This window comes from Schistocerca serialis, chromosome 6 (genome assembly GCF_023864345.2).
Source record: "Schistocerca serialis cubense isolate TAMUIC-IGC-003099 chromosome 6, iqSchSeri2.2, whole genome shotgun sequence".
Classification (NCBI taxonomy): Eukaryota; Metazoa; Arthropoda; class Insecta; order Orthoptera; family Acrididae; genus Schistocerca; species Schistocerca serialis.
This window is the reverse complement of record NC_064643.1, coordinates 164416471-164431668: the sequence shown is the minus strand read 5'-3', so window position 1 is coordinate 164431668 and position 15198 is coordinate 164416471. Positions and strand designations below refer to the sequence as shown.

The 15198-nt window shown below is 38.2% G+C and overlaps 1 protein-coding gene across 3 annotated transcripts in view; it reads right to left on the bottom strand.

Moving 5' to 3' along the window:
- Nucleotides 1–10094: 10094 nt before the first annotated feature.
- LOC126484062 (metallophosphoesterase 1) overlaps nucleotides 10095–15198 on the bottom strand; it is a 148651-nt gene continuing 143547 nt past the window's right edge. For all 3 annotated transcript variants that reach the window (XM_050107423.1, XM_050107421.1, XM_050107422.1), the window contains exon 9: nucleotides 10095–10378. In XM_050107423.1, the coding sequence (XP_049963380.1) occupies nucleotides 10217–10378 (162 nt within the window). In that variant the 3' untranslated portion in view covers nucleotides 10095–10216. The remainder of the gene's footprint in view (nucleotides 10379–15198) is intronic.

Below are 15198 nucleotides of genomic sequence, written 5' to 3'. Positions count from 1 at the left end.
ACAAAAATATGAATGTATCAGGCATACAATGAAGCAATGGTTAGTTTACATTTTTTGGTGCAGAAATTTGTATGAGACTAACACTGTAGTTTTACAGCAGCAAATTAACATTTAAAATGAGAAATAATACACAACAGTCAAAAAGATAGGAAACAACCTCTCTGGACACATACTTTTCATTTCAGTTTCAAGACAAACAATAACTTAACACAATCTGTGGACACACATTATATTGAGAACAAAACCATGCACCAAACTTAAAAGCCATAAAATCTCTCTTTTACCTATTAGAATAAATGTAAAAGAGGGCAGTTGATTTTCTAACTTCACATTCAATGTTCCTTTAGGCATCACCCACATTATAACTAACTGCTTACTATGTAGCTGCCACTTAAAGCAAATTTGGTCCCTGTCTTTCCTTGACACTTATTAAATAAGGGGCTGTGGTTAAAAGATGGTCTTGCACAAAAATAAAATATTAACAAGGAATTACTAGATACTGTAACTCTTTCCAATTTACTTTTTTTTTGTGATCTGCACCATGATGATTTAAACACTTCTAAAGAACAACCATTAGGTACACCAAATTACCAGAGCACACTCCATTTGTACCTCTCACCCCTCCCCACAATCAATAAAATAAATAATAAATGTGTTTACAATTAAAACGGAGTGTTACTAAAATGATACATACAGATTGAGCTTGAAAGCACTCAATGAGCAACTTTGAAGTTATACATAACTGTAACTATCTAAAATTCAGTTTCAGTTACCTAATCTAAGTTGAGGGGAAAAAATTAATAAATAAAATGTGGAAAATGATTAGCAGAAGTTTGTGAGTGTTATGAAGGTAATGAGCATTGATGCCGGACTTCTCTGTGTAATTGTATCAGGTTATGTGGACAAATCTAGAAATAAATTGTTTTGGGAAAATCATACCAATAATGAAGTGTTAAGTAATTTTGTTATTCCCTGATGTCATTAGCAAAAATAATTTCTAGCCTTTAAGTTTTCTCTCTGTTTCATTTCATTCTTTAATTTCAACTGGATGTAGTTTTTGTTTCTATACACACCAATTGGTATTAGCAAGTCTGAGTAGAATGAAATGAGACTACTGCTTACATTACTATGGAACTGCTTATCTTAGCTGTAGTGCAAATGCCCTGGCACAAAACAAATACAATACAGCAAACCATAAAGAAAAAAAAATAAAGAAAAAAAGAAGCAGGCAGTGAAAGCCAGATTTATTCTGAGTTATTAAAAAAAATTAAGGTCCAGAATCAGAATCAGAGCTACATCCTTCAATAAAAATAGTTTGGTAGGCAAGTATGCAATTATTCTCATTGTATTTGAGAAAAGATGAACTTGTGTGCAACAACAGTAAATAAATGACTTTTCTTGACATAATCTTACTGATTTGCCTCTAAAATAAAATGATCTCCATAACTGAAGAACCAATGTACCTTCCACAAAATCATATCCACTCTGAAGAAAGAGTGAATATAGATGACCAGGTATTGTTAGATTTTTTTAAAAAATACACAGTGTCAGCACACACATGAGACAATTTAAAATACCTCCAAAATTATTCATATTAGTTAAAATGTGTATTGAAGAAATTTTCTGCCATATTAAAGACACCAGTAGCAGAAACTGAAAATTTTGAGCTGGACCCTGGACTGAGAGAAGGGGATGCCATGATATTTGTGGTGTCACCGCCAGACACCACACTTGCTAGGTGGTAGCTTTTAAATCGGCCGCGGTCCGGTAGTATACGTCGGACCCGCGTGTCGCCACTGTCAGTGATAGCAGACCAAGCGCCACCACATGGCAGGTCTAGAGAGACGTACTGGCACTCGCCCCAGTTATACAGCCGACTTTACTAGCGAAGCTACACTGACCAATACGCTCTCATTTGCCGAGACGATAGTTGGCATAGCCTTCAGTTAAGTCATTGCCTACGACCTAGCAAGGCGCCATAGCTTTGATAATTAATTTTGTGAAGCATGTATCATCAAGAGCCATGTTCTACAAATGTGAATTAAAGTTAAGTATTACAAGATTTTCGTACTTTATTGCAATTCTCAAGACATTGTCCTGTTCCAGACCTCACGCCAATCTGCGTGAGCTTAACGCGTGCCTTTCGGCTACTTCCGAGTGGCGTGGCTGTCTTGCTACGCCACTACAATATTCATATTTTTAACCTCATTTTAGAGAATACTGATGCAGAATTTACTAAGACTGACCACAAAGCAAACCAGCTGCAGAATGCAAACATTACAAGATGTTCTTTTCAGAACAGAAGTAATCAGAATGATGCAAAGCTATTATTAAATTGCTGATAAAATAGGTGTACGTTTCAATGAGGAGAAAAGAGAACTCCAAGTGATAAGTAAGGAAAACTTTGGAGATAGATGGATTAATGTTCAAGAGAGCTGACCACTTCAAGTAGCCATGGAGTTTCTTCAGCATGAACAACAGAACAGATATAAAAATGTTCCATCAAGTTTTGGGTGTGCAGCCACAAGAATTGTCCTTCTTCTTCTAATATTTTGGCTGTATAATGTTCAGTCATCTTCAGAGTGAGCTGCAAGATTGCTGCTCCAGTGCTCGCTTCGTCCCTTTATACTCGTGTACTGCACAACTGCACATGTGGCCACAGGTGTAAATGCGCCAGAGACGTTTGTTGGCGGCAGAGACATGCACAATGCATGAGTTACATCTATGACTCGGCAGTCGATCTGTGTTGGCATGTCGATATATCACTGTGAGCTGCACTGTGATGACATTTTTGTAATTTTATTACACCAAGTGCCAGATTCCATGATTTATCAAGGTTGAAACCACTATCTCTATTAATTCAATTCATAGTCAAGCGAATCTCAATTGCCTCCTTCACTATCAAGTCCCAGAAAGATGATGTAGTTGCCAAAATTTCGACATTGTCATACAACATACTGTGACCAGTGTCAATACAGTGCTTTACCACTGCCAACTTGTTAGATTGTAAAAGTCGTGTGTACCTCCGGTGTTCTGTACATCTTTCTTGAACAGTACCAGTTGTTTGTCCAGTGTGAGAGGGGCCACATTCACATGGAACTTTGTAAACTCCAGATTTTTGGAGCAGCAAATCATCTTTGACGGAGCCCACAAGAGCAGCTGTCTTGGGTGAGGACAAAAAAATCACGTTTACTTTGTGTCTGCTGATAATCCGTCCTATTTTGATGAGAGGCTACCCACATATTGCAGGAAGGCCATCGATTTAAAGGTTTCTTCATCTTCTTCTGCTTTCTTTATGGCCTCTTTTGGTTTCATTTTCAGTGCCTTCTGTATTTGCTGTGGGGAGTACCCATTGTCTTCAAACATTCTTTGTAAGTGGGAAAGTTCATCTTGCAGACTGCTTTCGTCAGACATAATATGCACTCTATTGGTCAAAGTTCGGAGAATACTCATTGTCTGGGCAGGATGGTGGCAGCTATTTACACGTAAATAGAAATCCTTGTGCGTCGGCTTCCGATACACTTCATGTCCCAAAGTGCCATCCTCTGTGCGCCGAACCAGAACATCCAAGAATGGAAGGCATCCCTCCTTTTCAATTTCCATTGTGAACTTTATTTGATTGTGGAGAGAGTTCAGATGTCTTAAGAAGTCTTGCAAGTTATCTTCATCATGCGGCCAAACTACAAAGGTGTCATCAACATATCTACAGAAAACCATGAGTTTCAAGTCAGCAGATTCAAGGGCCTTATCCTCGAAGTCTTCCATAAGTACCTTCGTTTATCAGCGCCATCCTCGACAATTAAAGCTTTGGCAGTATTTACATTTGGAAAGCCTAAATAGTTTCCAAAATTTCCACTTCTTTATCACTTTAATAATTTCGTATGTATTTTTCTGCAACAGACTTAACACTGTTTCGTTAATTTATCTTGGCGGGGGAAAAGATGGAGGTAGAATTTCTGGTCTTCAGCAAGCAAAAAATTTTGTACTGTTTAAAAATCCATTTGAAAGCAGATGACACTATCCTAGCTTTTTGAAGTATTAGTTCCTTTCTCAGGAAGGAGAGAGGAATTGTTCGGGAAATTTAAAAAATACAAAGCAAGTCACTCAGATCCTAGGAAGAGGTGGCCCCACCTGATGTGAGGACAAAGCGAGACCTATCCATCTCTCCTATCTGAGGAAGGAGCTTATAGTTCTATACATTAGGACAGTGCCTTTCCCTTCTCCACCTATTTATCGGAAATATCACTTCTTCTTGTCTCCTGTAGGTAATTCTGTGTCATAATTTCATAGTTTAACATTGTTTGTTACAGTACATCCATACTTATTTCTCTAACTAAAAAGTACCATTTTTCTTCAGTCAGGCACTTTTTTTCATTTTAACACAATTCATATTTTATACAAATAAACTCCATTAAGCAGACTGTTACAAACATCCTACAAGGAATTTTTCTCTGCATTTGTATTCTCTCTTTCACTAAAAATTAAATACAAAACATTAAATATTACACACTGCAGTCACATGGTTTATCCAAAACAATACCCAAGGCTCCTCTCATATGTCTATCAGTCAAAGTCACAATTTCATAAATTCCAGGACACCATACCATAAAATCCAACAATTCCATTTTTCTTTTTTCTCCAATAAGAAATAGTTTTATGAAAACATGAAATCTCCAGCTTTAAATTTTTATTTTATGTGTACTTTTTCAGTTTTCAAACCAATATTATTAAATTACAAGAAAAACACCTCTTCTTATGGATAACCTGCTTAAAAAGATTGAAGTATTCTCTGAGCCACACAAACATTATGACTGCTTCCAAAATATGGTTCAAGGTTCGCTCCAACAGACATCACCATTACCTAAAGAAGTGATATTTTTCACCCACATTACATTTATTCATCATCCTGTAAAACCATTTTATGAAATGTAAGGTATGGTTTCTCGGAAACCATCACATGTGAGATTTTCTGGTCTGTTTCTCCCCTCTTATCATTAAAAATATACAACACGGAGGTCAGGAGAAAGCAACCTCAAATCTATACGAAGACAAAAATTCTCAAGTGTTTACATGAAATTCTAACTATAAGCAATAAAAATTGAGACTTTTATAAATATAAAATTAAAAAATCACTTATTTATATGCTTAGTCAGGTACAACATTTGTTACATGACACACCAATTTTACTACTACAAATGAAACAGTTTTGCATTACAACAGAAACATCTCTATAGTTTCTATATGTACACATTTAAATTTATCAACTATACTTGGTGCAATACACTCAGATAAAATAAACACTTTATTTTTGTAAACAGATAAACACTTCCTGATCACAGCCCAAAGAAACTAAAAATATGTATAAATGTCCCAAAAATCATTATCTGTTTGGTAAAAGAAGCCTCGGCAACTGGTCAAAGAGTGAGCAATAAGATCAGATGATGTAGAGCAAAATGTCTAATAGTTTTGTGCTTCCGTAGCTGTTTCAAACAATATTACGTAATGGCAAATTATGTCTTATCATGACAGCAGACAATGAGAGATTGAAAACATTTGTCATTAGTGAACCATTGGGTTGGTCTTTTCCCCAAAACATCAACATAAGTTTCCTTTGCACACTAGGCATTAGAGATGTGACAAATTTTATGACTGTGATGGGACTTTAAGTGCCTATCTAATGTGATCAGCAAGTGTTAAATCAATCTACAGTATAACATATAAAACCCACTTAACTGGCCCAGGGTTGCTACATCCCCCTTAGAGAATTTCCCTGGGTAGAAGGATACCCTAGATAAGTGTGTTACTGAGGAAATGAAATATACGGGGTAGACTAAACCTAGTAAGTGAGATCTGATTCCTGATTAGGAGTGGCCTTTACTCCAGAGGAAAAACCTCTGGGGCTACCAGCCTTAGTTTCAAGACTGAAGATGGCATGATGACCATCTTCCCAAAAGACTCATGTGCTCATGCGTGATGGAAATTACTTCAATGGATACAACATGAGCTTAACAGTCCCCCACTAGGACGACTGATGCAATTGGGCTTTTGCATTCTAAGGTGCCCAAAACATACTGCAGTAACGAAGAGACAGGGTTTCCCAAAACCTCAAAGTAGATATCAAGAAGAAGCACATATACTCACACTAAACAAAAATACACTAGTTAAGAGAGATTATTGATTCTGACTCTCAGATCTGTCAACAAAGCATAAATAGGCATGCTCCTGTGAACATAAAAACCCTGGAGATGTTAAAGAGTTCTGAGAAGAACCTGAGGATGCCACATTCAACATATCTCAATGTCATGTAATAATTCTGCTACATGATATAAATGTACAGACAGACAGGGGAAAGGAACTCTGAAACATAGAAGGTGGTTTCTCAAAAGACAAAATGAAGAAAAGCTTACAAAATACTTCAGGCTATTCAGCCTAAAAAATAGTAACATGATGTTGAAAGACTTTTCTAATAACATGAGGACATTGCTGTCACCAAACCAGGTGAATACCAGCTGGATAACAGCCATCAGAAAAAAATAACATGAAAGAGGTACTGAATGTTAAAGTCAGAAAAGGAAGTGAGATAGAATAAGATCATTATCTCACTTAGATCAAGGTGAAATTTTAATCTAACAAAAAGAAATGGGGCAGACAACAGTAAACTCTGAAGCAAATAGACAATGAATAACTCAAAAGTAACTGGAAAATATAAGAAGGAAAAAGAGAGGTATGGGACATGGAAAGATATTGAGTAACACACAGGAAACATCAGAAAGAATTGATGGTGGAAGCAAGAGTGAGAAAGCAATCTGGTAAATAGTCAAGAAGCCTGGAAGTGGTGGACTGGCAATTAGATGGGGTGTAATTGAGATTGATTTAAAGCACCTAGAAAATGGACGACAAGAGTACACTGAGGGGTCAAAAGACAAGCAGACCAACCCAAACAAGATGAATTAAAAGAAAACTTTAGAAAAATTAACATGGGTGCATTCTGTATGTGAATGAGAGATAATTAACAACCAGAGAACAAACTAGCAGACTGGCAGTAAATATTAAAGATAATATCAAACTCTGTTGAACACTGCAGTACTACAAGAGAAACAAGAACCAAGTGCAGCTAAGGAATATGAACAATCAGAAGAGGTAACAATGGCAATCCAGTGGTTCAAGAACAATAACACAACATGGGAAGATCAGGAATCAGCTGAAACGATAAATGTTCAATAATAATATGGTAGTAAATGCCACTACTCATAAAAGATATCTGGGAAAAGGAGAAAATATCAGATGATTGGAAGATGGAAATCATGTGCCCATTACAAGAAAAGGATAGCCAAAAGGCTTTAATAACTACAGAGGAATATCTCAGGTATGAGTCTCCTTCAAGATCCTCTCAGAACTCCTGGTAAACAGAGTTAAAAAGCACACAGAAAACCAGATTAGTAGGATTTAGAAAAGTTATGTAAAGCATAAAACACACTGGAATACGGGCCCTTGTCCTATATTAAAATCATCCACTTCTGTCTCTATCAGCCCCACCATATACCACAACCTCACACTATGTTGTGTCATCCTCATCAGCTGTGCCTGGTGCACTGTTGTTGTGTGTAACGGGACTGACAAAGATAGACGTGGACAATTTTAATATAAGACAAGGATCTGTGGCTCACTGGACTTTATGAACTCTGCAAAGGCATTGTTAGTTTTAGTGTTGTAATCATTTGAGCTGAATGCCAACAAGCTGATGGTGAGTGCACTGTATTGAGAGAAGTGCATTTAAAATAAATGGGTACCACCACATATTACTTAACAATGTCTACCTCACGTCCAAAAAATGGATAACATTAAAGACAAAATCTGTTTAAAATCTTAGATGAATCCAGAGTAAATCACAAGATCAGACTGCTGATCAGGCAAACACAGATACCAATCTGAACTACAATTAAAGGAAGAAATATCATGCCTTTTTGAGGTCCTGACAGGAGTGACACAGGGTGACAGACTTAACACAAATACTTTTTAGGTAATTTTTGAAGAAAATAATCTGAGAGGAAGAGGGGGGGGGGGGGGGAGGGGCAAGAGGAAATTAATGTTTAATGTTTTGTCGACAATGAGATCATTAGAGATGGAGCACAAGCTCAGATTAGGGAAGGAAATTGGCCTTGCCTGAAGTGATTTATGTACATCACAGAAAACTTAAGTCAGGATGGCCAGATGTGGGTTTGAACTGTCATCCCCCTGAATGCAAGTTTAGTGTACTACCCAATGTGCCACCTTACCTGGTATAATCAGATAATAGACAGCAAAATTCAAGGGAGTGGGTTACAGGAATGGCAATATGAACACAGATTTTTTTAGCATTCACTGATGATTCAATTATCCTAATTGAAACAGAAGATCAGAAAAAGATCATGTTACAAATGTTGCATGAAAAAGCCCCGTAAATAAATGTGAAAATGGAAATTAAGAATACATTTTGTGTGCCGCAATCATAGTGTAGATATTTTTATTATTCCAAGAAAAGCAGTTTCAGTAGTTTTATGCTGCCATCATCTGATCTTACAGAACATGATATAAAATTGCCATGTTACATTACATTAAGTCAAGGCATAAAAGACACTCCTCACGTACACGTATCTTGATAAAATGCTCGTAGTTGATAAAATACAGAGTTAATAAAATCCTCATACCATCCATGCATATTGGTGGCAAACATGACTCTCCCAAGCTTGCCATACAGCACTAGGGACAGCAAACTTGGGAGAGCCATATTTGCCACCAATATGCATGTACGGTATGAGGATTTTATCAACTCTGTATTTTATCAACTACGAGCATTTTATCAATTGGATTTCTATCAGGGCATGTACACATGGGGTGTACCTTTTGTACTTTGGCTTCATGTAATGTAACATGGCAATTTTTAACAAGTTGCATAAGATCAGACAGCAGCTCAAGTCTGTTGAAATCAGTCATCCTGGAACAATAAAAGTGTCTACACTGTGATTGGATCTTTGAAGAAGCGTGTTCATCATTTCCAACCTTATGGATCATCCCCACAGCACAGCATGTGTACCTTACAAGATGTGAACATGATGATTATATGAAAAGACAGAAGTAATGAATGTAAATGATGGACTGAAAACAATTTGCAGAATAGTTACAGTGTAGATAAATTCAAATATCTGGGCAAGTGGAAACAGAAAAAAATAAAGAATTGTAAATATGGAGCAATGAACTGACAGATGGACTGAGAAAAAGAAGGCTGAACTTTGTCAGGCATATATGTACAGGATGGGCATCAAAAGACTTACCAGAAGAATCTGAGAACACTCTAAGCAAAGCAAGTGTGCCACAATATGTATGAAAGATGTAGCAAAGGACTTACGGAAGCTATGACAAACTGGAAGACACAATGCACAAAGACATGTGCAAATAAATGACACACACATTCATAAACTTGGAAAATAGCAGAGTATCCTAACACACTGGCTGAAGGAGACCAGAACCCAGAACATGAAGAGGTTTTGGGAGTAGAAAAAGCCAGATATGGAGAAGTACATGTTAAACATAGTCCTTGGAATGTCCTAACTGCATCTAAGAATATATATTCACATTTCAACAGAAAATAAAGAAAATCATAGAAGTTGGGATGGAAGTATGAAGTGTTGTCATGCACTCCTCCAAAACTGAGGGCAAAACAATAGAATATCCTTAGAATGTAAAACTCCCTCTTCTACATGAAAGATAGTTTGTTTCTCAGCTTTACCTTTGCTGCAAAAATTTTAATGGGGTTTAACAGGAAATGAGTAATTATGCACAAAACTTTAACAAAATTATTCTTTTATTTAACATGTTAAAGATTGTAAAAAATATGACAATATATTATTAACTCAAATTAAGAAGTTTTTATTTTGTACTCACCATTTTTCGAAAGTTTGGGAAAAATGTATAACTATTGCTAATTCACAAGTGAACGGTAGTAAGACATAAAAGTCAGGCCATCCAAATGTTTAAGAAATCAACCAAAATATTGTGCAGGTAGGAAAGGACATCCACAGAAGAGAAAAAAAAAATGAATTCATTAAGTAAAACTGGATTTAAATTATCTGTACAGATAAATTATTTATAAGACTCACATACAATTCTGAAAATAATATTTGCAGAGTTACTGAAATATGCTCTTAATCTGTGAAATTTCAAACAACAAAATACAATTTTATTTCCGTTTAAACCATCGAGTACGACGACAAAACCTTCGGTAAGTTAGAATAATCCATAAAGCAATTGACGTTGCACCAAAGATGTAAATGCTTATTATTGTTGATTCTTGAGGCATCATACATTTTGAAACTGCATAATTGTTTGGCGTAAATACAGCCTGCCAACAGACAACAAAAAAGGGTTGTATACAGAGATAGTCATGAGTCAAAAGCACACGGTAATAAACTAACACAAAGTAGAGGTATATAACACAGAATTCAGAATCAGATCCTGACAACTTCCATTAATCTAATGTTTGTTTTTACAGACACATGAAATAATCATAAATTTTTAACAAAGACAACTGATCACTTATTATAAAAATACTTAAGATCATATGATGATTATGACGCATGTACAGAAAGTAAGTACCATTTCGTTCTACCATCACCACAGCACTAGCATCGAAGTTTCACAATCTGTTCACTGTCTCTCCACTGATGCCATTACAATCAGATTGTGCTGCGATTACATTCATTACCGATCATTCGAAATAAGCGACTTGACAGTGCTTTGACATTTCTTACCAATACAGTAAGGAGGGTGGTGCATTCTTAAACATAATTGTGACTGGTGATGAAACTTGGGTTCATCACGTCACTCCAGAGTCAATGGAGTGGAGGCACTGATGAACTCCCAAAGAATAAAAATTCAAAACAAACAATCAAAACTCCAGGTTGGAATAGCAACAATATTAGGAAATGAATAAATTGATACTCACCGTAAAGATGACATGTTGATTTGCAGACAGCACAACGAAAAGACTGTTAACACATTACAGCTTTTGGCAAAAGCCTTTTTCAGTAAACACACCCATTCACACAAACAAGCACACATCACACACACATGGCCACTACCACTAGCAACTCCGAATGTAATATGACTACCATGTTGAATAGTAATCTGGAGTGGGGTAGGGAAGTGGGATGAACAGCAGAGTATCAATGAGAGGAGAAGAGAGCGCTGTCTGATGGGACATGCAGGGACTAGAGACTGCCTGGTGTAGCATCGGGAGGTGTGCTGTAGAGTCAAAAATGGAAAACGGAAAGGGAAAGGAACAGAAAAGGAGGAGAACAGGGAAGAGGAAAGGATGATGCATACAATGGCAGAGGGTGTCACACAAAGAGGGTGAGGGAATGTAAAAAAGGAGGAGTTGACAGGGCGAAGGGGTGCAAACTGTTGGGTGGTGGGTGTGGGAACAGTAGGTTGCCGTAGGTTGAGGTTGGGATAATTTTGACAGCAGAGAGTGTGTTGTAAGGATAACTCCCACCTGTGCAATTCAGAAAAGCTGTTGCTGGAGGGGAGGAAGCATATGGCCCAAATTGTGAAGCAGCCACGGAAATCAAGCATGTTAGGTTCAGCTGCATGTGCTTTGGGCCACAGTTTGGCAGTGGCCGTTCATCCTGGTGGAACTGGTTGGTAATCATACCAATATAAAAAGCTGTTCAATGGTTGCAGCAGAGTTGGTATACAATATTATTGCTTTCACAGGGGTCCCGGGCTCTGATAGGGTAAGATAAGCCTGTGACAGGACTGGAATAGTAAGTGCTGGGTGGGTGGATTGTGCACGTCTTGCACCTGGGTCCTCCACAGTGATATGATGCCTGTGGCAATGGGTTGGGATTGAGAGTGGCAATTACTAAGATGTTGTGGAAGTTGGGTGGGTGATGGGACACCACTTTAGGAGGGTGGGAAAGAACTTTGGGAGGATGTCCCTTATTTCAAGGCCTGATGATAGATATTCTGAATCCTGATGAAGGGTGTGGTTCAGTAGTTCAATCAGGGGTTTTTAGTTGGCTCTTTTGGGTAGTGGAAGTATTGGGGGTATTGGGGGGGGGGGGGGGGGGGGAATAGCAGAGGTAATCTGTTTGTGGACTAGGTTTGGAGAATAGTGCCTGTCTGTGAAGGCCTTGGTGCGACCTTACAGCATAATACAAAAAGGAGTTCTTGTCACTGCTAATATGCCATTACTGGGTGGAAAGACTGTATTGGAGTGATTTTTTTATGTGGAATGGATGGCAGCAGTCACAACCCAGGTACGGTTGGTGGTTAGTGGGTTTAATGTGGACAAAGGTGTGGATGGAGCCATCAAAGAGGAGGAGGTTCATTTCGAGGAAGGTTGTGCACTGTATTGAGGAGGACCAGGTGAAGTGTATGGGAGAGAAGGTGTTGAGGTTGTGAAGAAATGAGCAAAGAGCGTCTTGGCCCCGAGTCCAGATCAGGCATCATTGTGCCTGTCTGCGGCTCAATGGGTCTTCTGTATGGTGAGTAGCAATCTGCCCTTTCCTAATATTATTAAAATTGAAAATAATGTCAGCACATGTGCACTGTGTTCTGGAGCAGACTGGCATTCCAGACATGAAAACATCAATGCGGTATGATACTGTGAAACATTGAGGAAACTTGGGTATACAAGTCAAAACAAAAGGCATGGCATGTTTGGACAAGGTATTGTGATGCTTCACGACAATGCACATCCCTATTCTGCTGGAGTCAGTCAAAACCTTATTCAGCAGTTCTGTTGGGAGCAGTTCAACTCTTACATTGCACCTTCTGACTACCACTTGTTCTTCAACTTGAATTGTGATTTTGGAGCAAGGCGGTTTGACAACAATGATGACACAAAAAACAGTGTTCAGTAGTTGGTGTCTTCACTGGTGGCACCTTTCTATGAAGAGAGTATAGAAAAGTTGGCTTCCTGCTGTGACAAATGGCTGAACAATGGTGGAAACAACATAGAAAAATAGTTTAAGAAATGCCCTTTCTTGTAAAAATAAATTTTGGTGTGAAAGAAAACTATTTTTGTGTGTTTTTTCCACAACAGTACCTACTTTCTGGACATACCACATAACTAACACAACTTTATGAATTATCCTAATGGTTGTTGTAATTTATCAGTCCCAGATAGGAATAATGACACATTTCACTAACACACAAAGCTGTTTGGAAGCATGAGTATCTCAGAAGTTCAGTACCCTGAATGTCATATCAGCAGCATTATATCTGCTATCTTTTTCCTTCATAAGAATTATGTGCTACTTTACCATATTCATGCTGATGCAGGTAGGATGAATATTTTGTTTTATGAACATAAGAATTGATGTGATTCTTGAATTTCTCCCGACGTATTTGATAATCAAAATATCCACGGGTATGCTGCCGGTCTATAGTGCCCAACAAGCACGATATTTCGGCGATCATACATGTCGCCATCATCAGGTGAACTGACGAACTGAGCTCCTGTGAACGTGCCGGCACGGAGATCCGTACGTTATGGCTGCTCAGAGGGAACTGGGTTCGGTCGCTGAACATTGTTTGTCGGAAAATCACGCCATGGAGTATGACCGCACGAGGCTTCTGGTACAGACGTCGAGATACTGGGACAGCGTTGTTAGAGAGGCCATCGAAATTCGCACCAATGACGACCTCATAAACCGTGACTGTGGCTACAATCTTAGCAAGGCTTGGGAACCAGCGATCGGGTTAATCAAGAGTAAATCGAGCAAACGTATGGTTGTGACGGCCACGGCGGACAGAGCCATCACACCGACGTCATCTCAGACGCCGTCGCAATCTGTTACACCGCGCGACCGTGGTGCAGGGCGCGGACGGCGGAGGGAGCGCGCCGCGGGCGGAGGGTATGTAAATCGGCCGCCGCCGCGACCGAACCCAGTTCCCTCTGAGCAGCCATAGCGTACGGATCTCCGTGCACGTTCACAGGAGCTCAGTCCGTCAGTTCACCTGATGATGGCGACATGTATGATCGCCGAAATATCGTGCCCGTTGGACACTATAGACCGGCAGCATACCCGTGGATATTTTGATTATAAGAATTGATATTTTCAAAACAGATATTGCTTTCCTGAATACTTTAGAATAAAGTTGTTTATCTCCTAGTGGTAAGTGCTACAGAAATATGTAAGAATTTATAACTTAAGACGGGGATTAATGGGAAAGACGACACTTTCAAACAGGCTCACCCCATTAGATGATAACATACATTTGTATGTGAGAGTGTTGGAGAGTAAGCTTATCATTTTGAAGAAATGTATTTATTTGTTTTTATAACCATTCTCATTATCTGACTTGAGATCCTTTTACTGTAAGTTATTCAATTTTTAGTAGTATCTTTTAATTAAAACCTATTACTAAACACACTCATTGTTCTGTGCAACAGTAGCGGCGTAGATGTCCCAACTGTTTAGCCTTCTTGCCTGGTGATTCTGAAAATCCAGTGATACCTCACTTGATACTAAATGGTTCTGTTTACAGTTGTAGCAGCTTATCACCAAACCTTAATGTTATGGCCCCTACATGAAATGTGGTATAAGAAGCTGTTTTCTTATGTCTCTCAACAACTGACTTCAATGAACCTTTGTGCAGCAAGTTGTAGGCATAGAAGTGGCTGTGTGTGCACTATGTTTCAAACACACTTTCATAGTTCCCTCAGTCCAACACCTTCCCCCGCCGCCCAATTATGTTTTATCCAGTGTGAAGTACCCACATTCCAGAAACTTGTGGGAACATAAAAAATTACAATTTGTATTTTTAACATGTTTGAAAAGTGTTTGCCATGATAATCTTGGCACAATAATATTATTCTTTGGAATAAAACAGAGAAAGAAGTAGTTTATTATTTCATGGTGACTGTAATTAATGTTTCTTGTTGGGTGTGATAACAAAATAAAATAAACTGAAAAATCTAGTTAAACTGAGTACTTGATGAACATAAAGAGCAACAAACTGGTGACCCCAAAATGAATGGTGAGACGACGACATTTGCAAGCTAGTTGCGGCGAAATTTTCACTTAATTTTTCCACTTGAATTTGGCGCATACTGTATTTAAAAAATGCACAAAATGTCAACAGTAAATGGACCTGAAAGTAATAATCCTGAATGCAAGCTGGAAATTGATAAGGTAAGCATTAGCTACCGTC